Source organism: Dermacentor variabilis, chromosome 3 (genome assembly GCF_050947875.1).
Source record: "Dermacentor variabilis isolate Ectoservices chromosome 3, ASM5094787v1, whole genome shotgun sequence".
NCBI lineage: Eukaryota > Metazoa > Arthropoda > Arachnida > Ixodida > Ixodidae > Dermacentor > Dermacentor variabilis.
The window spans coordinates 103,733,360-103,759,167 of record NC_134570.1 but is presented as its reverse complement, the minus strand read 5'-3'; the positions used below and the strand labels follow the sequence as shown (position 1 = coordinate 103,759,167).

Here is a 25,808-nt window from a genome sequence, read left to right as displayed (position 1 = left end):
TTTTTGTTTTTCTGTACATTCCTTGTACGTTTTTATTATGTATATTCTATTCTTTGGGCACCAGATACTGCATTTTTTTTAAACGTACAAAAATTAAATAATGATATACCACTAACACAGAATGCCCGATTTTTATCACATCTTACAATATTCTCACATATCCGACAAAACTTCTGCTAGCCATGGTTCCTTAATTACCCATGACACCGTTGTCGATGGTAAAGACACCGCAAGGTAGAAGCGTAAAAGCTCAAGAAAAATATTTCCTGCGGAGTATGGACCGAAAGAAATAGTAATGAGGCAACCTTGGCACAACAGCATAACGGCAATGGCGCCGTCCTTGTAGCCGGGGAAGATATGTAGCCGGCTTGTCTCCACGGTCGCGGACATCGCTGTGCGACCAGTATAGCAAAATTATGCCCTTTCAGCTTCTAGTCAACGTAGAAATTCATTTCTAGTAGATCATGGAAGAATCGAAAAGCCAAACCGGAATGCTCGAGCCGGGATGTGTCGAGCTGTCGCTCGCGTCGAGCGGCGATACGTTCCTCGTTACTCGAGGTTCGGTCGTGGCTGTTCACACGCTGTCGCTCAGACTGGACGATGCGCTTCGATTGGGCGAAAACACTACCGACACCGTCGCATGTTCAGCGACTGGGACCAGCCCCGACTCAGTCGTCAGGGCACAGATTTCGGCCGCAGTGGACGAGCGGCTGTTCTGGAGTATGATTGTAGAGCTTTCTAGATCTCAAAATTATCGTACCCTCTGCCTTAACAAATTTCGCAGCGGATGCCAAAAGTGCCGTTGGACGAAACGTTTGAGAAGTTACCCGCTGACTGTGAGTGTTGTTGTGCTACTTGTACCGTGGAACCTTGTGATGGACATGTCTTGGTGGGTACTTTTTATATAACTCAAGGAGCACTGTTTATTAGATTTCGTTTCATAACGTTTCGTTTCTCTAGCGTACACTTAATTTAGGTTAGTGATCTATGTAATGTGGTTGATGCATGTAAAGCGGATAAACCTAAAAGCGGACAATGCAGTCTGTGTTGGAGATCATTTTCTTAACAAACTTCCTTCGGTGACCTTGTTACAGTGCGATGTAACCAGCGATTATTCTAGATTAATCAGAAACTCGCAATGTACATTGCCTCAAATATTGCACTAGGTATGGTAAGATCAGCAGGATTCTGTAGTCTTTCCCCCCTCCCCCCCTTTCTCCAACTAGAGCCGACAAAACCAGCCGTCCGATTTCCTTCTCAACTTACTTTTTCGTTGCCAATTTTTTCCGACGCTAATATCTACTTAGTACTCATTGCTATTATGTTGATGAATAAGGGTGGCACTGCATTCTTATTGCTGCAAATCATTGCTTATTTGCCAGCATATTGTTCGGAAAGCTTCACAATATCTATCTCTCAGAAGATTAAGGATACATACAAAGTTGAAGCGATGGTGCATGGCATACTGTATATTTGCAGTTCATGTCATAGCCAGGAAGTCTATAAAAAGATAGTAGATGGAAGAACTGATTCGTGTGTATCAGAGTAGGCATCATACTTGTAAACATGGTAGCTAAAGTAGATGATACAGTAAAAGAACTTGTAGCCGGGCTAGTTGGTAATCCATTTTGGTAACAGCTTAATAGCACAAGAAAACACACACACATACAGGCATGTTCTGAACTCTCTCTCTCTCTCACACGTACACAAAACAGCCATTAAAGGCGTCACCTTTCACATGAGCACTTGGGAAATGGGAGTTTCTTTCTTAGGTGTTTGTCTGTGTGTGTGTGTTTTCATGTGCTCTTAGGCTGTCACCAAAATTTAAAAATTCTGGCTGAAACAATTTCACAATGACTGCTGAAGTTAATGTGATTAGCATTTAGTGACACATTGCATTGCTGACATGTTTTTTAACTATCTGTTGTGGGGGAAGTAGGCTAAGAATGCTAATCGCATTATTACACCCACATGCCACAGCAATGCCGTGGACCAAAGAGCCTACGCCTTTGGATCCCACAAAGAAACTTTCACTAAACGCAGCCTTCTAACTGCAGCCAGGTTTGTTCTCGCTGGCACTGTAGAATTGGGGTTCAGCATACCTGACTTTGATTGAACTGCAGCGTGATTGTACAGGTGCCTTTTTCAGGTTTCATTCTCAGCAGAAAAGTGTGCGTTCTCACTTTTATCTGTCAGACATGTGACTGTGCACCTGTGAAGTTTACTTGCAGCAAGTCGATAAAGACTAGAAATAAAAGAATCATAGGGATACTAAAGGGGGGTAAGAATCTTATCACATTAATGATACAGTGTGTTTGTGTCTGTATTTTCAGCAATCCAGTAGCCATTTTCAAGGTGTAGTTTATTGTAAAGGCATGGCAATGGTTTAACTGGAAGGGCAGCAAAGAAAATTTTTGCTGTTTACAAATAACAAGCAGCACAAAAATCACTTCAAATCCCCACTTAAGTGCATAAGATGTGCACATGTCTTCCCGACCAAGGAACATTAGTCTAATTTCCTATAACAGGATATGCATACCTTCATGAAAGGTTCCTGGTTTGGCTAAACTTACCAGAACATACGTGTATTTATATCAAGATAGACGGCGAAGGCCGGACTTGATAGCCAACCATGGTTGTCTTGGAGACGCAAGAAAACCTGCATGCAGTCTTTTGCCATGCCTGGTCTAGGTCAAGCACTTTGTTTTTTTCTTGTTTGTTTGTTTGTTTTGAGCCCTTTGGTATCATCATAAAATGGCCACTTATTTTCACTAGTCCACATCTGTTGACTCTCAGTTCAATGCATAATGGTTTTTGGCAGCCGACGGTTCAACACATGCTGCAGATATATTTGGTTGTGTAACATGCTACACACTGTGCTAAGAGTATTACATTCATTATGCAACAATCTGTGAGATTGTCATTGACAGCTGTCAGCGGGATGTCCTCGGTTGCCTCATTTCCACAGTTACTGAAATACGGGCGAGTGCCTTATATCTCGTAATTACTATGGCTCTGTGAAGGAAAAGCATTAGTGCTCCCATGGCTGTTGGACAGTGACCATCTTTCTAAATAATTAGAATGAGACAAGGTCTCAGTTTTCATTGATTATTTCTAGCTGATCTTTTGTGTGTTGTCTTTTCAGGGAAGCCAAGATCATCCATCTAGTGGTAGAACAGCTAGAACTAGAAAACACGATGGCTTGGTTGTCAACCCTTGGTGGCGCTTTCTCCGCACTTGGCGATTACTGCTCCCGATTTGTAAGTTTTTGTTTTGCTTGTAACTGTACATTTTATTGCAGGCACAGTGACCTTTATAAGAGTAACTCAGCACATTCACCTGCCTTTTTTCAAACAGGCACGTGTCTTGTGCTCTGCATTTCAATTATGCAAATGAATATGTACATTCTTTTAATCTGGATATGAGAGAGTTGGGCAAAACTATTTGTTGTGCCTAGAAAAGATTCAACACGGCGTTTACATGCCGTCGTACCTTGATATAACTGACATAGATAGAATGAAGCAAATCTAAAATGTGCATTGCTAACACTGAGATGTAACTGATATGTGCTTATAGCACGTATCGGATATAGTGAAGATACTTTCGGGCAGGATGTGACTTCGTTACTGTAATGAAGTTAAACCATACTTACCATTTTAGTGTGCATGCAATGTTCTAGTAAGATGACAGAAAAAGACCGTGCTCTCAACAGTAGCATAAAGCTTTTGTCCTGCCTGCAAAAGACAAAGACAGTTAATTCTTATTGCATCAGTTGTACACAGAAGTCTTAAAGGTGGCCCCGCACCAGGCCACATAACGAATTTCACTTGCACACAAGAATTTTTCAAGTTGGTTTATTAATAGCAGAGATAGAAATATTCCAGCGCCGCGAACCCATGATTTCAGGAGGCTACGGCCAAGAGGGACACTCTCTCCACTTGCCCTGTCTAGCGTCCACGAGCGAAATCCCTCCCTGCATCCTCCTATACCGGAGCTCGAAGATTGCGTGACACATACGTCACGGGCCCCTCCTTCATTTTTTGTTTTCCTTCCTTTCTTTCTGCGCGGCGCACTTCCGCTGACAGTGTCGAGCGCAGGCTGTTGCATTTGCCTCGTCTCGCGCAGCGCACGATTTTGTGCGCTGTGCGCAAGAACACCTGACTGGCGGTATAAGTCAGTGCTACACGAACACTGAGGCAGACGCAAGTGGATCACAGAGCGTGATCGCGCTGGAACACGGTAGAAAATGACAGTTTCGTTGTCTGCATGTGCAACTACATGATGTGGAAACAAGCAGACGAAAGCAAAGTAAAAGTAAAACATGCATACATTCGGCTTGCGTGTTTAATTTTTTTTATCTAAACTTTAATTAATCTGTTGAAGCAACAGGCTACACAAATAGCAGATGTTGCCTCGAATAATTCTTGAAATTACCTGCTACTATGAGCGATGTCACAGCGCCGCCATGTACGTAGGCGCACTTGTGTGATCTGCATTGACTCTCTGGTTGAGAGCACGACGCCCACTAGGAGAAGTGAAAACGGCGTTCAGTTTGAAAATTAGGCCTTTCTGCGGTGCTTAACAGTGTAATACTGAGCAGACACAATCGTTAGCATGCATTGTATGCACGGCGCTTGTCAGCTCAAAATGGCCAGACTTGGTAGGGGCCCTTTAAAAACAGCAGTGGTCTGTGATGCATTCCACTTTCTACTCAGCTTAACAAATGAGAGGAAACTGCCTTTCCTTCAACTGGGATGACTTCTGTTCTGACCACAGCGTCGTAGTAAGCAGGGGTAAATTGAAGCGGCTCAACGGAGTGAATACAGAAATCGTACATAACAGGATTGCTTTCGTTCCATCATGCTGCTTCGTTTTACCTTCAGTGTGAACCAACTTGCCCAAATCATGTTGTACCACAGTGTGTCCCAGCAGCTGTTGTTTTGACATTGCTTTGAGGGGCCACAACAAGGTTGTCCAACTATTCTCAGTTTACTGTTTTAACTGACAGTAAGGTGACCAGTATGGTTAAACAAACAAAAAGCTGGGCTGTACACATTTTAACGCGAGGTTTTAATTTAGATCACTGCATCTAAGCCCGTCACACCAACTGTGATCAGAATTTTGTAGTAGCTCGTGTGGCATCCATAAGTGTGGGGCTACTGTGGAGTTGAGTGCATCAAAACATTCGAAAAACATGCACGCGCCACATCCAGAATACCCGCCGCTGTGCGAGTGCTCGAGCAGAAACCACCTTGTGCAATGCCTTCGCCTGGAAGGGAGTTGCAGCTCCTGGATTCTTCCAACAGCACACGGTACCCACGATTGTTTCACTAGCTTGTTAAGAACCAGCCGAGACACACATAGGAAAACAAAACCTCCTGTGTACCACGTGAATAGGTTGTATACAAAACACGGTGACTTTGCAATGCACAAAAGCATGGCCTTCTACATAGGCTCTTGTTACTCTGAGAGAGCCATCACCGGGGGTCGTCCCTTGGTCTTCCATCTCGGCCTGTGCAGTGCAGGGTCAACCTTCGTTCTCTTTTCCAGAAACTACGATTGCCCGGATATTCATAGTGCACTTTTCCTTTCTCCAAATCATACTCCCAGCCATCTTTTCAATTGTTATAGTTTACGGCAACTTCATGGATCAACAAAATCTTTCGTTCAGTCCTTCTTACCAAACACTATTGACAGAAGGAATCGACTGCCTGAGTCTGTTGTCAATGAGCAAAGCCCCACAAATTCCTAAGACATGGTTACAGGCTATTTCATTCCATAACTGTTGCGTACAAGCCTGCTCCTTGCTTTGCAGCTTGTTTTATGCACCAATATTTTTTTTTATCCATTGCTATATGCAGTGGTATCTCGATAATCGAAAATCACTTAAACAAAACTGCCTCTTAAACGGAATGCCACCATCATGTTCGGTTTGTTTTGTATTCATGCAATTGTATTCAGCCTTGTCTCTTAGTAAATGGAACTCCTGATAAACGGAGCCAATTTCCCTGGTCCCTTCAGGTTCTGTTTAAGGAGAGTCCGCTGTATTATCTTCGATACAATGTTATGGTACACTGTGGTATAGTATTGTAGTTCATTATGGCATACAGTCAACTTCCTTTAGTTTTACACTGACAGGACTGATGAAACTGGTCGACTTATCTGGTAGGTCAAATGAAACAAAAGGGAAAAAGAAAAAAAAAAACACCAGAACACGCCGTTAATTCACTTGGCAGTAGCTCTCTTTAAAATTAGCTTCGCCACAATACAGCCGTGTTATGCGGTAAAGCATACCAAGCGGGGGGGGGCGAAAGGTGCCAACTGTTACAGGACATATCACGTGTTCCTTAATTTGCACATGCACCATCTCCAGTCACAGTACGAGCACTGTGAGACCTAATAACTTTGCTAGCAGGCCTTCCAAGTTTTAGATAGGCCCCTGCTCTTTTGTTGGCCTTAAACGCGCCCTCGACTTTCGGAGTTTTTCATCTTACTACCCTCCTTTTCACTAGCTTTCTCAAGACATAGATGGCTTTTCTTCACTGTGCAGTGCACAGTGCTTGTGCGCACGTATAATTAAGAAGTGCATACCAGGCCCCGTTGGCAGTCTCAAACGAGGGCTCAAATTGGCACAGAAACATCAGAAACAGCTCTGAATGGCTGCCAGCATGCGTCTAGATGCTCTCACTGTGGCACATGCACCCGTGTGCAATTAAGGAACACATTCTGTGTCCCGTGACAGGTTCCGATGTGCTTTATCACATAACACCCTGTATTGCGGCATAGCCGACCAGTCAAGTTCGAATTATCCAGCGAGGGCTATCTTGAGATTGAGATAACGAAAGTTTGGGCCCATAGAAATGTATGGGCGCCTACCGGGACCTTCAATTGGGGTCAAATTCCCCGAAAAGTTTAATTAACCGGAGTCGCAATGTTGGAAGTCCGCTGTATTATATTTTAGTAGTATTATGTGTAATACTATGCACATTACAATGGGTCTTGAAGGGTAAATAAATTATTATTATGATGATTTGGACACTACCTATTGTCCACACGAAACGCAATTCATTTTGTCGCTCATTAATGTTGCCAGATCGCTGTAGGATTTCACTGCGATATAAAATAATTGCAGATACAAATTTCCTACTGCACCAAAAGAACTTTGAGGGTCCCTGAAATGGTTTGGCAAATTTTGTAAATGCATAGGGTACAGCTACTGTAAAACATCCACATCACAGTTTCAGTGAAGCGTCTCATATTAAGAGAGCTACGGACGATTACAAGTTACCCTCCTCCCTAGACATGCCTTTCCTGCTCAACTTGTTCTCGAAGCCATTGGGGCTAAGCTCCATTTTCACTGGCATTATGATGGGACATTGAAACGTCTGCTTCCAGTTGTCTTGAAGCCAGCGCATGAAGCTTCTCCAACTTCTCTGCTAGCCGCTTGGCTGTCTATCGCCAGCAGGAGCTATTCAAGCAGCATGCATTGTGAGCGTTCGGCCGCAGCGCCGAGCGTGTCTGGCATTCCGGTGAACGCAGGCGAGCTGGGTGTTTCGACGGATGGAGGTGGAAACTTGAGCGGCCTGCATGGTGCAGCCACTTAGTGGCACAGAGCTCAACCGACCAAGCAGAGAGCTAATATTGCTGTAACCAAGTGGAAAGCATTTTAAACATTTAGAAAACTGATGTGTTCACCATTATGCTGTGGCCAAAACTTTATGCCTGCAGCAAATTAGAATACACTTGGTTACTGCTATATTAGCTCTGTGTTTATCAGGTTGAGCTCCCCACCACTAGGTGGATGCACCCTGCAGGCCACTCACATTTGCGCCTTTGCCCATCTGGCAGAATGCCCAGTCCACCTGCATTTACTGGAATACCAGACACGCTAAAGCTCTCTCTTGGGGTAGTAATTCCCCGGCGTAAAGTGATGGCTGCAAACGCATAGATCCTGGCACTGATCAAGTACTGACAGCCTGATGTGCTGCAGCCACTCTGCTTGCCTGTTGCCTTGCAGAGGGACACAATGTCACAACTTGACATGTTGCGAATTGCTAGATTTGGAGCCGGTAATGAAACAAGGGCAAGTCATGGTCCTTGCAGAAAAAAACCTCGAGACCAACACTGACCGTGCAACTTGTGTCAGCACGGAGCATGTTGTAGCACAAGCAGAGGGCACTTGCTGTGTACCAGAAGTGCTTCAGTGTAGGGACAAATTGTCATTGTGCATTCTCTTTCTGTTACTTCTTTATAGAAAGAAGTTGACCATAAGGTTGGAAAAATTATTGAAGACACAACGTGGTCAGCCATTCGGATAGCTTGCCCGATAGTTGTCACGCGTTCCCACTACGTAGATGATAGAAAATTCCATGAGTGGTGTAGGCTGCAATCGATAGCAATGCACATCTTTAATATCTTAAATAAATTACACGCTTTGCACAAAGCGCTTGAATGTGTCACTTAATGATCATAAAGACTTACCCTAATGACTCAGTACCATTGTACATCATCATCAAAATAAATTCAGGGCGCTTTCGAATCCTGCCACCTTTCTGTGGGAAGCTTACAATCTAAAATTCAATACACATTTCAGTCTAAATTTCTTGAAACCTGAGCACTCACTATTGTTTTTTTTTTTTTTGTCTTAATTTTTTGCTGGTGCTGTTAATCTGCTGCCTGAGTCACATGTTTAAACAAGTATAATGCCTTTCAAGGAATATATTGCCAAAGGGAGTGTTGAAAAGGGCCTCATATGATGAATATAATGAAAACGCAATGTTTACTTTCTCCCTCAACTCATCTGTTCCCCTCGGCTGGGGCAGAACCTATAGCAGTGCCTCGCTCCTTTCTTTCTTTGTCTTCTTCCCGCTGTACACACAAGGTAGCGTTTTGAGGTGGTCCTTTGATAAAGTTGCTCATGAGCGACAAAAGAGCCGGGGCAGGACAAGCAAGAGGCATTAAACCGCTGTGACTTCCCCATTTCATAGAAAATCTGGAAGGGCCTGCATTCTTGCTTGAACTCGTGCGTGTAGTTTAATTGTGGGCAAAAATGACTGCTAAGTGCTTTGGTGTCCATGGGCAGCTGCCACCTCACATCAGCTGGCAGTTCAACAAATGACGTTGTAGGGCCCTTTCTTCGAAAAGAATGGGAAGCTATCTTGCCATCCCTCCGTCTGAGCTCTGTATGCTGAGTACAACTACAAAACTTGCCCAAGGCATTCACAGCTCCATGCTCTAACCACAAATTGTGTTTACTCACCCTAATCAGGAGCAAGCTGAGAGCCCCTTTGAAGGGAAGGGCGGCTCACCATGTTTGGGGATTGCAAGCAGACAAGCATGCTTTGTAGATTACACACTGATGATTGTGTCTGCAAAGTATGGAACCAATGCATGGTACTACAAGAGCTGAAATTTCACACAAACGCCTATGCACCTTTCCTCTCAAAGGAACCCTGATTCTAGCTGAAAAATCAGAGTTGCGGCACACAAACGCGTCAGCATCAGATGCACTGTCTGCAACTTCACCAATTATGGCACATGACTTTGGTAAATCATCCAACTCAGAATATGCGAAACTGCCACTGAAAGTGTGCAGAGCATTAAAAAAAAAAAGGAAAAGAAGAAGAAAGAAAAAAGAGGTGAGGCTCATGTGACATAAAGCACCTACTGGCCATGTTTGCCGTGATCATGGCGGTTTTGCTAAATTAGGTAACATAGAGAAGGGAAAGTGATAGCCTGAAAAGTGCTTGCCTTTTAGGCCATTGCTCCAGTGTAGCATCGCTCTGCTTCAGTGTATGGGATTTTGCTGACCTTGGGTCAAGACAGGTATAAAAGGGCTCTCCTTACTGCTGTGTCATTCGTATTCAGTTTGAACCAGGACCAACCAGCCCAGCTTGTTACCCCTCCTATTTGCACAGGTGTAGTATTTGGTAGTTTGCACTGCTTGATGAGTAGTTTTGGTTCAGCACTTGCCTCGTTGCTCCAAAATCAACTGGGACTATAGGGTTCCTTTAGCCATAGTATACCAAAAAAGCTCATTTCTTATTAGCGGAAAGAAGTGGCAGGGCCATGTGTTTCCTGGAGGTATTAAATGCATGCCGTGGAAGCAACGGGATGAGAAGCTTCTTACTCTGTGCTGGCGACGAACGATGGCAACTGTTGTCACTCAGGAAATGTACTTTTGTGCTGGCCTGAAACAAGCAAAGCGCTGCGCTTAATTTTGGTACCAAACATGATACCATGTGCCGCAGTCTGTGTAGTATACTTGAGCGTGAATAAAGCAACAGATTAGCCAGTAAGTGCATAAAATTTATTTCTACATGCTTGAGCGATAGTGTGTTCAGAAAATGTAACATCACATTGGATGCCTGGAGCCAGCACAGCTGAACTAAAAGCAGTCGGGAAAAAATAAATTAGAAATGAATGAAGATGAAAAGTTCAAATGCATTTTCAACATTCCTTTATTATATAGCGACGAGGAGCTGAAGTACAATTGCACGAGAGTTTGGCCTAGGCATTTTTCATAAAAAGATACGGTGAGCAATGTGTCAGCTTTTCTCTGTAACCTTCTATCAAATGAATATGAATTTTTGAGCTGCCATCTTTAAACGTGCCCTAATGACTCTGCATCTCAAGTGGCTTGTGGATGTCCCCACTAAATATGTGCACGTTGCCTAAATAAAGACATTGGTTGAGAGTGTAGTGCTCCGTCCTGTCACCTCCTTCTTTTATTCTGAATTTTTTTGCTACTTCATGTATGTTCACCAACTAGACCAGCAAAGCATTCTGCTAGACTATGGCATAACGGTCCAGCAATGCATACCTGCCAACTCTCCAAAGTTTTCTGTAAGGTATATGAATTCAGGCTTGTTTTACAAAAAATATGTCAAATTTTACAAAATAAATTTTCTCTCATAAAAAGTCGCACTCGCCAGTCCCTGAGCTTTTTGTTTAAAGCTTCACGTTTGGTGAAAGCATGCAAGAAAGGTACTTCTTTCTAGCAAGTATATAGAGACAAGTTCCTCAAGCTGGCAGAATTAAGAACAAGTGATATTGCCTCCTTTGTGTCCTGTTCGTGGATTTCACAAATTCTAAAGTTCACTGGTTGGCAGGCATGGCTATGGCATTTCTATATTTTAAAGTTTGAACGAATGATTTTTGTATCGGTACTGTGTTCCACTGACTGCGACTCTGGTGCAGGCTGAGGCGGCGGCGCTGGTGTCGGTGAAGCAGCTGAAGCTGGCTCTGCGCTTAGGTGACCCGGCGACCATGTGCCGGTGTCACATCTACTTGGCAATGAGTTTGCTGCAGAGGGGCTACTTCCGATCCTGCCGCAGGATACTCAGGTGAGGCTATGGAGAACGCATCATAGAAGGGTTGACGGGATGAAGCAGCTTGGCTGTGCAATCACACCTAGGGTGGTATTCTTGGGCCATCACCTTCAGTGACGCGATCCCTACTATGAAATTTCGTGTGACTCGGCACGAGCTCTCAATCTTCACACAGTGCCGGGAACACTGTCGACTGTACGCTTCGGCACGTCTGGTACGACTGTGTACTCCTCTTCTGTGGCATTGCTTACTATTGCTTTTTTTCTCAAGCTGTTTGTTGCGCATTGCCAGTGAAGCTTCTGTGGAAATGCCTATTATGCTCCAGGTTCAGTTGACTGGCTTTCATTAATAGCTGTTCCTAAAACTTCATCCTTATGTCATGCTGCCTTTCTTGTCATATCATATTGCTTCCTTCTGTAGCAGCAGTGCAGTAGTTGCGGCAGCTGTATTTGTCATTGTGGTAGACACCTGCAGGCTTGATCTGTGCAGATTGGCATTCATGATGCCCTACATCTGTGGCGCCTGCTGACATAGCCGGAATAGACGTGGTTTTTGTTTGAGCCCTCTGCCTCTTTGTCCATACTCCACTTCTTCCAAGACCCCATAGCTTGGTGACACTGAATTTCTTTATTTTCTTTGCGTGATGTGACTCACCTTCCTTTTAGTTGCACCACATTACTGAAACTATGAATCATTATGCTATACAAAGTATGTGCTTGCCCTCACTGTGTATGCTGGCTGCGACTCTTGCTCAACTTGATAACCGGCCATTGTCGCAATTATTCTGGGCTCTCAGCAGGACTGTAACCCTTGTTTTGGAGCTGTCTGTCCTTACTCCACTCCTTCAAAAGCACGAGTCTGGAATCCAACCTTTGTGTAGTCATGCTCAGTGTCTGCTTTGTCTGTTGCCTTGGTACATTTGTCACTGCCATATTTACTTGCATAATGATTGCACTCACGTAATGATCGCACCCGTGAATGTTCTCCTCAAAATTCGATTTTTTTTTCTTTCCTACGTAATGATTGCACCCCGAATTTGCCACAGCAATAAGTCGTCTGCCAGGTCTAGGTAATGGTGATCGCGCTTACCATCTGTGGAATGCTGTCGAATGCTACGCAAATGACTCAAGACATGACAAGCAGTCTGCACCCACCAAACAGATTCTTAAGCAGATGCCCCGTTTCATTCCTTTCATCACTTTCCGCACTTCCATAAAAAAAAAAAAAAGCTATAACGAAACTTGCCTTGGCTTTATTATTTGTAGGCTCTATAACGGTCGTGGTCAAAACAACAACAAGAAAGGCACCTTTCGATTCGTCTCGTCTGCACTCGTGGGCACGCAAAAAGTTGCGAGCAGCAACGATAGTAGCCACGTTTACACTATTGTACCCTATTCATACGGCGACACTTGTAACACAGCCAAGATATTCGCCCACTCTTAGCGGAAACATGCAGTATTAGGATATTAGTGAAGACAAATGCCTCAATTTTCGCAGCATGCCTGCCATGTGTTTCTATGTCACTGGCAGCTAAGCGCGCCTCTCTCTGTTTCTGTCCCCTCAAAGTGGACATGGCTACGTTAGTGCCGCAAACTTGCCGATATTAACAATATTATTCATTACTGATACGGAAGAAACTGTTTCAATGCACGTAATGTACTCGCGAGAAGAAAAAAATTGCATTTGCCTTGCTCCGCTGGCCGCCATTTTTGTTGTGGTGTCCCGCACTGTTATAGCGCCAGCCGCCTATTTGTTGACCTGTTGTCATCCCGCAGCAAGCGTGGGATGAAAATTTTTTTTTTTCTTTTCCTGGAAAATGTAACCCGCATATGATCGCACCCCTGAATTTGCGCAAATTTTTTTGACAAGAAAGTACAATCATTATGCGAGTAAATACGGTAATTATGCTGCTCATTTAATGATGATCGCTGTTCTTCCAGTCACAGACGAATTTTCATGTTAGTGCCCTCCTTCGAATGTTGCATTGGTTAGTCTCTCTGTCATCTCAAATTGACACTGAGCATAACAATATTCTTGTCTCAATGCAGTGTTTGAAATTCCTTGTTTTTGGTTTTGAGACAGGTGCTCTAACCACTGCAGTTTCATCAAAATCACAAAATAGCAGGAGCTTGTAACGCAGCTAATTGCACATGCAACAAGGTACTTAAATGTGACACTTGGCACTTTCTTGATGGAGTACTAGTGGTTGGTGCTGCATGACAGTGGAAAGGCAGATGTGATAAAACACATCACTTTGTGCATACTTTGTGGTGGTCAAGAGCATGAAAAAATTCCAAGCACTTGAGTGCTATGCACGACAGTGAAAACATACCTTGCTTTGTACATGCAGCCAAATTCCTCTTGTGATTACTACTAACTCTGAAACACTCATCCGAGGTAACATATGTCATTGAATGAGCAGTTTCCAGGGATCGTCATTTGGCATCAACAGAACGTAAATGACGAACTCATTTCGAAGTGGTACTATACAAGCAGAGGAAACATGGGCTTCCCTCAGCTGTCGCCATTAGATTCTCCTCACTTCCAAAAGCAGAATGTGTCATAGGCACAGGTTTGTATTTTGCTTGCTTGCTGTTTCCCTACCTACAACGCAAAGCAGCTTGGCTATTGATCTGTTCAGTGAGAACTCTCTGTGCATCGCCACAATGCCCACTGGACTGTTGTCAACCCGCTCAAAAAGCACTGCAAAAGTGGCAGCACGAGTGCTTGTACTAGTACAGTGTGCTTCACTGCTGTGTAGAGCGTGCGAGCGGCCCACTTCGGTGTGTGCAGGCAACAGCTGCTGGATTCAAAAGAGTGCACTCAGGAACGTGTCCAGCCTAATAAATATGCAGAACTGCGGGAATTGCGTTTTCCAAGTGGTGACGTTGGTAAGCCCCTCCGTATACAGTTGCCGACCGATAATTCAGGCATGTTTGGTAATTCGAACAGCTTAACGGCACCGCCAATGGCCTCATAGACTTAATGTGTAAAGACGACCTAAATTTCGGACAGCTGCCAGCTCAACATTCAGTTATCCGGACTCCGTCCGTGGACTCTGATGCCAATATCTCCTCTGGCAACCTCGACAAGACATCAAGTATGGCCTCAGAGATTACACGTTAGATGGTAATCCCTGAGGCCTTGCCTTGGTCCCGACACTGTGCCTCAGAGATTTAACTGCAAATGCCAATCAAGGAGGCTTTGCCTGAATCATAGCTTGCATCAACACTGCGAACGTCACATCCTATTCTGGCGACCTCGCGCATGGCCTGCACTCGTCATTCTGTTTGTCGAGTTAGCCTTTCGGTCAGCGTTCCACTATTCTGTGCTTCTTTGTTTGGTTTGCATTCGAAATTGCGCTCTTCTAGCTCCAAGAAATAAAGTGATCTTCTTTGGATAGATTAGTCTTTTTCAGACAATCGATAGTTTAGACTTATTTACGTTCCTCGTAGAGTCCAAATTATCGGTTGTCGACTGCAACGAAACATGCGCTCGGCCAAGTGACACGCCAACTGGCATGACCAATTCTGCAAGTGATCAGCCCATGCGCGGTTACGTTGTGCCGTAGCACAATGATGCAGCGTCTCCATGCTACACATACACGCTGCAGAACGTTAGTGCTTACCGTCATTATTGCTCATTAAAAACAATGTACAGAGATCTACATGTCTATCAGGCCATGCATGCTCCCAGGCACCCTTTCTTCCACACAGTGACCACTGCCAGGTGTTGCCCCAAAGCCCGTCGCTCACACGCAGCGGTCAAGCGAGCAAGTGTTCTCTCCCATTGATCGAAAGAAATGTTTCTAAGGTTGATCTCCACTGGCTTTCCTGAAGTAAAACCTTTCTCTGTTTCCCCTTCTTTTATAAATGCAGGAAACAGTACCATTTTGCCACATCCAAGGAGGGTCTGCGGGATCCAAAACTGATGAAGATGTGCCAGTCTGTGTGGATCCGCATGCGCTACCTGCGATCACTGAAAGACAAGCAACCACAGCTCGAAACTGCCGCACCATAAATAGGCACGGGGACGTGTCATGCAATAAATTATTTTATATTTTTGGTCATGCTGTTGAGCTGCCCATGTAGCCTGGTCTGTCTTTATTTCTTTCTGAATGAGCCATTTATTGGGGTCTCTAAATTTGACAAGGCACCCAATCAGTGCTGCCATGTCATCACATCTAGTCGTATGGTTGGGTAGGGGTGCAGTGTCTTCTGGAAGATTTGCTTCACTAAATAGTTGTTAGTTACTATGCTGTAATTAGAATCAAGATGTAGTACATAACAATCACGCATTGTGTTTTCTCTCTAGCTTCATGGTACTGTCATGTGGGTGACAATCTTGTCCCTTGTATAAAACTTTCTGCACCTTGTAGAAGTCTGCAAAACTGATATGCCATATTCCATGGCACCATGCTTTCAGGTGGTCAATTTATTCGCCTTCGCTCTTTGATCGGCTAGCCTCCTCCCTAGCTGAGATGGTAGAGTGACTGCCCCAGGAAGGCATTGGTTATGGATCCGATCCCCAGACCACGACAATCCTTTCTTTACCTGTGAAGCTTTCTTTCCGAGAAACTCATACTGGGTTTTATTTATAGCTTCATGGTACTGACTTGTGGATGATAATTTTTTAATGTCATGTACTGTTGCGTTCAGTGTGAGTTGCAACAAGGGAGCCTATTACTAAAGGTGCAAAATGACTGTGTGGGCTGTACCGACACATGCAAAGAATTTGGCAGAACCCAGCTCATGATGACTGTAGACAGTATAATGCGACAGTCGGCAGTGAATAAATATAGCGACTCAACATATTGCCATCATCGAACCAAGTTATGTATAAGGCATGTACTGCAGCGGGACTCTTCTTCCGTGCTTCCATAAGGACACTCGGCGACATCTAGCACGGCCATCACAAAGTCTGTGCGTGATCGCCGAAATTCATGGAGTGCCAGTGCGTGGTGAACGCTGAGTAACGTGTCATGCGGCAAATGGGCTCCTCTGTCACGCTTCTTTCCCAACATGCTCTACCATCTAGTGGCACTGTCAAGAAGTCTGCTCTTGGCCTGTGAGATGAGAAACGTGTGGTGCACTGGGGCCTGTGAACGCTGAAAGTTGTTCCCTCGCTCGCCGTACAATCAGCGGCACATACTCTGTGACCCAGGTTGGCGAGAGATTAATTGAAGAGCAGCTCATACGCAGTGCATTTATAGCGCAGCTAGCTAAAGCATTTGCAAGAAAATCATACTTTGAAAAAGTGGAACATACCCAGTGCATTAGTGGTGCAGCCTGCTCAAGTGTCGAGTTGCTGTCCTTGAGGAACCCTTGTGACGTGGGTGTAGTTCGTGTTTCTAATTTGAAGGAAAAGGAAAAAGAAGTGCGAGAGTGAGTGTACTTGTGATGAGTGAGTAACTTCTGCTTCTTTAAAATAAACGCTAGAAGGACATTCTCTCTGGTCCGAGGGCCTTGTCCATCCCCTACAATGAAGCCTGCTCCTTTAATAGGAAGGTGTTAGTCTTTACACTGGCACCGAAACCTGGGATCAAACCAGGGACCTTTAGACATCTTCCGACCCGAGATGCCTCGCACCTTCTTAAATGCCAGAATTTATGCCGTTCGCAAGACTACTAAGCTTGGGCAGCTTCAAACAAAAAGACTAAATATCACACTTTGCTGTGTCTGCTCAAGTATGGTCTTGCATTTTGTTATGTAAAGTGCTAAATGTACATTGTGTCACCCAACACAAAAACGGGCCATCTACGTTCACATCTCCTCACAGTGGCAATGTACATTTACAGACAATTGTAGCTGTCATTTCAGCCTGCAGAAGAACAGGACGAAAAAAAAAATAGGGGTACACACACTCGCAAACAGACTGTCTTCCTCTGGACTTGCACTGCTGCACCCAGGGTGTATCAGACCTATAATACAACAGTGGGTGTGGTTGTTATCTTGGTGTCAATTTGTAGGGCTTGTTGCCTCCTCACTTGCAAGCGAAGACCCGACAGATAAACTTGTTTCCTGCAGTACCATGTGTTAATCAGGCGGTGCTTTTCTGCTCTCAAATATATTTCTTGCGCACGTTTGGTGCTGATAGAAATGTGTGGTAATAAGTTCGGTAACGAGATGGTCAGTACTCAGTGAGGTCTGTTGGGATATGCCTCTTGGTGCAGTATCGTTCGCAAGGTCACTTTGAATGCGAAGTCTCTTGCTCTCCACTCAAAAGAAATGCTGACCACCTTCCCTATTTCGTGGCTTGCCTTGCCTGGCTGCTTGGCAGGCTGCAATGTCTGGTGATTCTTCTGCCTTGGTCATGCTTCTTGCTGTATTATTTGGTCCCACTCGTTCCACGCGTTGGAGTGTCTTCTCTTCTGCCCGATACTCGTGCATCTCTATCTTCTGCTCCTTTTGGCAATAGCCAACTTCGTTCCATTTGTCGTGCACCTTAATGGAGCCATAAATTGCTTTAAAAGATGTTGCACCATAAGGAAAGTCGAGAAATGACTGTGAACACCTGACACCCAAGCTGTCAAGTAGCATGTTCTTTTCCATGGAGCAGCTTTTGCGAAGCATACAAACGTCCACGCGCGCCCTTTGACATAAGGGCCTGTCACTGCTTATGGGACCTTGAAAAGCCCATTCAAAAGTGCTTTGATTGCGAGGAGACTTGTATTCCTCATCACAGGTTACTTCCTATTGGATAACCTTCCACATCTGATCTGTACCAATCATCAGGCTAATACCTTCGTCCTGTGGAACTTGGAGCAAGCAAATGCATCAGCAACTGTTTGATTATGGTTCTTAAAGGCATTAATAAAGTCATTGTCGGACGGAGCCTTGATAATGTAATTGCAGATTAAGGAGATACTTCCACCGCTTCAATCTCATGAAGAGCATTGTCAAACTCACCTTGATCAGTGGCCCTGACTAGTCTACGCCGTGCACATTGAATGCCACTTCCATGGCCAAAGATGTTCATTGCCATCTTGACCTCTCCCACTGCTTCAAGGTTTAGGTTCTTTGATACGTTCTTCTTAATAAAGGTACCCTGACTGCCGTTATCCAAACTGCCCCTGGCATAGACAGAAGGGTGCGCTCCCTCTACACGCACCCTAAACGTTTACAAAAGTACAGTGTTGTTATTATCTTTCCCATTAATTTGGTCTAATGCGATAAAGTGCTGCTCACCACGTTCTCTTCTTTGCTTGAAACAATTTGCTTGCGCATGGAAAAGGCATGTCTTGCTTGACAGTGTGAGTAGCTCACCTTCTGACAACAGTCCTTAGCTCAATGAACCTTTGTGGTACATCTGAAGCAGCTTCCAGTCACCTTTAAAAGATGCTTCTTCTGTTCGATGTCACTGGATGCCTAACAGTCAATTGCTTCGTGGCTCTTCTCACAGAAAAGGCACATCAGTTTCTTGGCCAATGCAATGCTAAGAGCTGCTGCTGATGCTGTAGAAAGAGAAACAAGGCTTTCAGAATGGGTTCAATTCTGCTCAGCATCGGAGAAATTTAAGGAATCTTTTTTGTCGTTATAAAGTGGCACATTCCCAATGGTGCATATCTAGTTACCCAAGCTAGCATCAAACATGTTCATTGAAGACAAACACAGACTGAGCAGCACATACGCAGTGCTCTAAGTCGGTATGAAAGAGTTTCTTCGAACAGTGGTACCTGCCCAGTTCCACATCTACAGTGACCCATGTCGGCAATGAATGAGGTTTGTTGAAGAGCGGTACATAGGGTACACATTGCCACATACTCAGTGACCCAAGTTGGTCCAACGGTTGGTTTCAAACCCTGTTCTCTCGGCACAAAAGCCCGATCTGCTTCCCATTCGACCATGGACCACCCAGTGACCAAGGTAGGTGGAAAAATACATACATACGTACGTACATACATGCATGCATGCATACATACATACATACATACATACATACATACATACATACATACATACATACATACATACATACATACATACATACATACATACATAAATGGGACCCGAAAAGTGTGTAAAGTGCGCTAAGGAATGTGAGCACATTAAAATTGAACTGAGTGCTGTTCCGATTACTGCTAGCACTCCATTACATGAAAAAATTGCACCTGTCATTTAAAGGCGACGCTTTCTTCACCTCTTGCCCCCACTTGATGAGTGCTGGCTGCTGCTGTCTTGCCAAGTACGCAACTTGGGTCACCGGCTGTGTGCAACTGGACATGTGGCATGTCTATGTGAACATTCCTTGCCAATCCTGCAGAATGCCACGAGGGAGGTGCATGAAAACAAGCAGAACAGTTGTTAGCAGAAAATTGAAGTATAGTCTACTGCAACAGAGAACTAAAGAAGTTGGCAGCAGAAGCAGCCGAGTGTGGAGAAGGAAATTATAAGGGAACAAAACTGGACTAATGCAACTGCATTGAGCTACACAGAAGTAAAAGTTAAGTGAGGACATTTCAGTAAACGTCAAATAAACCTTTGCTTATTACTCATTCCCACATGTGCATAGGAGTAATCAATTTCTTTCTCGTGAAAGAAAAATGGTAGGGGCATACTTTATTGAAACTTATTTTGAACACAATGTTACATCAGCTGTTTCAATGAAAAATTTCAGTGATTTTTAAAACTGGGCAGAATATGTAAATACATCATATTTTGGCACCATTATACTTGCACTAGAAGTTAGAGTTTTGTGATACTGAATGACTCTTTAATAATGATCGAAGATTTACAGACAAAGCAAATCACTTTGGGATTACGTGTTAATAGCTTGGAATTGTATCTTTCCATCCAGTTGTGTAGGCAACAAATAAAAAGGTCAGTTTAATTCACCAAAAAGGCGAAGTATTGATTGCGATAGCACAGTAGTAGACAGCTATACGAAGTTGATAGTAGCATTATAGGCCGTATAAACTCGTAAACATTCGCTTAGTAACTTAAAAAGCATGCATGTTGTCACACGCACACAGGTAAACGTAAATACATCTGTGTCAAAGATTGTCAAAATGCTGGCATGAGGAAGACTGGCAGCAGTAGCGAGTGAATTGACCTTCGTGCTGCCTCTTGGCTTCAACGTGAACTATAAGCGGCGGAAACACACAGTGCACATGAAGCTATGAGCCCCTGGTGCACTTAGACCTTTCTCTATGCCTAGATTCTGTACCTAACGCAGATCGCTGTCATGGTAGAACCCGCACAGCCGCGCCAAAGTAGAACGACTCCCGCCATCCATCCCCCTGGTGCTTTGAGCGCGACAGAAGATGGCGCACTTCATCCCCACTTTCTACCACTTTCCTCCTTTGCACGCGAAAGATCGAGTCACCATCGGTGGCTCACCCTCGTGCGCTTGCACTCGAACATTCAGCATACAACGCGCGGTGACGATGGGACAATGTTGTATCGCCCTTGGACTACATTTATATTGCACGTACCGTATGCGATGCTGACGGCGGAAATGCACCTGGATTGTCCATATAATTGCTATTGCAATAAAATTCATATCTTCTGTTGGGAGCCTGTCTTTTTATGGTAGTAAGGCTTTCTTGGATATCATAAAAGAACGAATTGAAAATCTGTGAAGGCCTATAATGATCACCAAAAAGAGGCTTTGAAAATGGTGTGTATACTGTATAGTATTCGCAAAATAGTGTAGACTGCAAAAGATTAAATAACAGTCATTCGGCTTTTTCTTTTTCATTTCTTTTTAACGCTGCGCTCCCGGTACTTTCCGGTCACAATTGAATGGCATGTTTGCATCAGCATGACATATATTGTTTCTGACAGGAGAGCATGTGAATGCATCATGTTAAATTGCTATTTATGTTTGGGAGCAAGGCAAGTCTCGTATGGGGTGAAATTATTTTACTGCAGCGCGGTTTGCTTTAACTCCCCTTGAGAGTGACAGAACCAACAATACTAGCTAATGAACTAGTAACGTTGGAGAGGAATACAGTTTAAACACTAAATCATTCAGAAACACAGCAGAAGGTTGTCTCCATCCACTGTGTAGCACTGTAGCGTAGATGTGTAGCATATGATGTGGCTCGTCATTTAGTCATAGAGAATGAAATGGTGTAGTCAAGGGCACTTTTGATTGGGATCCCCAATTGCAATTGGCTCCTTTGCGCAAGTGGTGCAAGTTCGTGGCTAGTAGGAAGACGATAGGGTTCGGCGATTAGCGTGAGCAATATCTAAAGGAAGCATTGGTGACAGGATATTTTATGGTGCCATATTTGCAAAAGTTTGAATAAAACAAGTTAATTTGCATTACATTTTTCTTTAATAAGAAAGGTGGCATGTTTTTGAGAGAAAAATACGTAACAATGAAAAATCTTATTGCAGGCATAACAGCAGCACCAGAAAACGCACACAAAAGAAGGAACACCGACAGGCATGGACAATCGTCAATGTTCCTTCTTTTGTGTGCTTTTTTTGGCGCTGCTGTTATGCCTACAATAAGTGACCAACTTACCCAAGAACTCGTTTTACTGAATGAAAGATCTAAATATTGTGTGATATTATTTTAGAAAAAGAACCAGTTGATTTAAAACAAACTAAATTTGAGGTTTTAGTTTGCTATCATCATCATGACATAACGGCGGGTGAATAGAAAGCTGACAATCCAAGACTGTTCCCGCGGCAAACTTTGTTTTGCCGCGTTTTATGTTGCCGTTTTAATGATTTTACGCTGTGTAATCAAGCGCAAATGCTGTATATAATCACCTTTCTTCACATAGGAGGTTTCGAAGAGATCGCATAAATAGCAGGGACGTCCGCTATGGTGCAGTTGTTTGTAAAATTGTGAGTACTTCGTGCTTATTATTACGCTCAATCGGGAAAAAAGTTGTTTCTCACGATTGTATCTCGATGTTCTGGCCGCTATAATGAGAGCCAATAATTGTGCGCACTGTTTGCATTTTCCTTATCATGTGCGACATACGTTCGGTTGCACGCAGCCTTGTCTGCAACCGGCCCCGGCGATCGCGTGCAAAATAATACGTGCGGAAACATTCAGAGAGACACTTTAGCGCATATCACACTGTACTACCCTTTTACAAAATACAGTATGGAGTATACTGCGAACATGACCCGTTTGTACGACGCGATTATTTTGAGTACGCCCCTTTTGACTCTTGCTCGAACTTTATACCGGTGTCGCACGTCCGCTTTCGATCGCGATCAGGCCCTATCCGGATGGAAATTTTCGACCTCCTCCGCGCAGCTTGCTCAAAGGAACCAATCGCGACCGAGAAATTCGATCCGGATCGGGCTTGATAGCAATCAAAAGTGCGCCGTGTGACACCCGTGTTACAGACCCGGGCAGCTGGACAAACGATTGATTGTGATAACAGCACGTGTTTCGCTGCACCCTAGACTTGCTTTAACCCATAGTGCTTAAGCACAGTTCCACATCAAGAAAAATTATAGCAACTTGCACACCTTTACTTCTGGCGATGGAGGGAACATCCGTGCAAAAAAGAAATGGTTAAGAAAACCCAGCAAAATGTTATATGTTTAGAAGCCGAATTATTACGCTAACTAATGGGTTTGCTGAGCTATTCACATCTAGAAATTCCCTCCAGCATACCAAAAATGCTAATATAAATTATGCATTGAGTTTGCCATGCTTAATTCAGAATCTTTAGGTATGGAACTCAGTATCGCAAAATCATACATTGAGCATTAAAAATCACTGCCCTGTTTTTTTGTTGTTGTCGTTGTTTCCTACCCTTCTTTGTGTGTGTCAGCTGTTGTGCTTAAAGAACTCCTTCACGATAACATTGACCAATTATCTTATTAAAACTTCTTCCTGTGGCAAGTTGGTGCGATTTGGAAAACACCATTTATGGCGCTAAAAGACAGATGCAAACGAGACACACACAGAGCGCCAAAAACGTGGGCCCTTGTGTGTTCTATTTAGCACCCTAAAATCATGTTTTCCAAATAGACTAGTCAGATCACTAAGCCATCTTGCTGCATTGCAGGGTTAAGATGTTCATAAAAGTGAACACTTTCCTGCTCTAATTTTCTTGGCCTTCTGGAAAGCCTTCAAAATAATTTTGCCAAAGGGAACTTCACTGGAACAACACAAGTGCATCCTTGGCCTTTCCAGTTAACATGATCCAGAACTGAAGGCCTTTGTGAAGTTTTGTTCCAGGTGGTGACATAAGCACCAAATGACTCCGTTGCTATGGGAATGTGCCACACTATCAAATGCACAATGTGACCTGTGTATTTCCATTGTCTGTGCCCCTATCTTTTGTTCTTATCATTGCTGCATAGGGCTTTATCCGGAATGTAGGGATGAGCACAAAATGCAATTGCACAATGTCAAAGTGAAAGAGTTTATTCAGACAACATATGGTACAGTTGCCTATTTCCATTCAGCTGTATTGACAACAATTAAAAAAGTCACAGTTTAATTCGCCAAAAAGGTGAAATATCGAGTGCGATAGCACTGTAGTAGACAGTTATACGAAGTTGATAGCATTATAGGCCACATAAACTCGTAAACATTCTTTGATAATGATAATGTGGTACCCTTCTTCGTTGTCCATATAGGCCAGGAGCATCTGGCGCTGCTAACAAGACGAGCATTCCAGAATGGCGCATTGTTGAGCTCCAGGGAGACTTGATGACAAATGACGAAGGGAGTGCTGGCCAATACATTGGTGACCTTCATTATACCAAAACGGTACGGTGTGTTCAGTAATATGCGTTGGTTGACTAGTCAATCCATATTGGTGAAATAATCAACAATGTAAGCCTAGACCAAGCCATGAAAGAAGAGAAACCCACAGGACTCGTAAACTAAACTATGTTTGAGCAGACATGCACACACACAGAATGCTCTATACTCAGTGACAAAATGGCCAGGTATGTGACATCGCTACTTTGTCAGAACAGCCTATTCACAGTATGCAAAAAGGTGAGGCGTGAATTGAGTTGATAGCTGGCGTTCGTGTTGTCCACTTCTCTTCTCTTGTGTCCTGTCTGCATCCCTCACCTTTTTGCATAATGAATCCTTACCAGCTAGCTCAGCTTTCTGTCGTTCTATTCACAGTATTTTTGTTGAAAAAGAACAAGTTTTCTTTGGTGTGCAATATAAGAGAAATATTGTTGGTGCAACTGTGATCACTAATTTTAATCTATTTACATGCAAGCATGTCACCACCCATACTAAAAATTTGAATCATAGAAAGAATGGTCTCGCTTGTGCAGGATAAGCAATTTGTTAGTAAATGGGAGCTGGCTTATTCCCGACCGTCAACTCATGATTGCATGCTCACACATTAATGAGAACATCTGACCGATATAGACCCTTCTGCATTTGAGTGGGATTTCAAAAACTAGGTTGACAAAACAGGATAGCATAGAGCCTCCGGATGTTTTTTCCCCGCACAAGGCTTTTTGAATGGATCTGAAATGCATGAGCACAGCTAGCCCAAGTATGGGATGTGTTTTCTTATATTGAGGACTATGATTTAATCTTCTGCAATTTCACAGAATAGTATTTATTTGGCTCGAAAGTATGGGCTGTGCTGTACTGCAGAGAAGATCTGCGATGTGACTGCCGTTGAGCTCATTATTTCTGTTCAGAAGAGACGGCCCCCTGCATCAGGAGCCAAGTGACTGTGGTATTCCGCTGCTGAGTGTGAAGGCGCGTAATCAATTCCAAATTGCTGCAGCTGTACTTTGACTTTGGTGGAATGCAAAAACATTCACATACATTGAGGTGGTCTGGTGCCAAGTGTAGGTTTGTGGCAGAAGACTCCACCAGTTATCATTGTTAACATGAGAAAGCCAAAAAGTTGCTGCAGAGCCGATGTCACAATGACTGACAACAGTAATGCATCAGCATTCAGTCGATATGGCGACACAGTGTGTTGCCACCATCTAAACGAGCTATGTGTGAGGGGTGTAGTGCAGCAGTGACTTAGAAACATTCAGCACCAACTAGCGCCGCTGCCTCGAAGCCTGCACGTGGCTTTCGAAATGCACGGGGCACCGATGCTCGCAAGAGAGTGAAAAATGAAGACATGTATTCAAGACTGGCACACACCTCCTGGCACATAGTGACCCAAGTAGGCATCAAAGAGATTCATTGAAGAGCAGCACAGGCCAAGTGTCACATATGCAGTGCTTCAAGTCGGTGTGAAAGAATTGCTTCGAACAGCGGTACCTACCCAGTCTCGCATCTTACAGTGACCCATGTCGGCATGAAAGAGGTTTCTTGAGGATCAGCACTTATGTCTATACCAAGTTAGTCCGTTGGTTGTTTTCGAACTAATGGTTGTTTAATCAGCTGCCCGGTATGCTAACTAATCGACCATGGATCCAGTGACCCAAATAGGGAGAACAGGTCGATACGAGCGGGTGCTGAAAAGTTCCTGGCTTTGCAAGAAAGATTAGCATCAAAGTTTTGAAAGTACACATATATTCAACATGTTCCCCCACTCAGACTGATGCACTTGTT

At 43.9% G+C, this 25,808-nt stretch overlaps 1 protein-coding gene across 2 annotated transcripts in view; it reads left to right on the top strand.

Annotated features, from left to right (window-relative positions):
• The first annotated feature begins 311 nt into the window (after positions 1-311).
• Positions 312-25,808, top strand: part of LOC142576125 (uncharacterized) — a 34,767-nt gene continuing 9,270 nt past the window's right edge. The window contains exons 1-4 of one of the 2 annotated variants that reach the window (XM_075686085.1): positions 312-889; positions 3,146-3,260; positions 11,200-11,345; positions 23,894-24,026. In XM_075686085.1, coding sequence (XP_075542200.1) covers positions 465-889; positions 3,146-3,260; positions 11,200-11,345; positions 23,894-24,026 — 819 coding nt within the window. In that variant the 5' untranslated portion in view covers positions 312-464. Of the gene's footprint in view, positions 890-3,145; positions 3,261-11,199; positions 11,346-15,208; positions 15,398-23,893; positions 24,027-25,808 lie in introns of those variants that run through there. The other variant, XM_075686084.1, reaches the window with a different exon arrangement.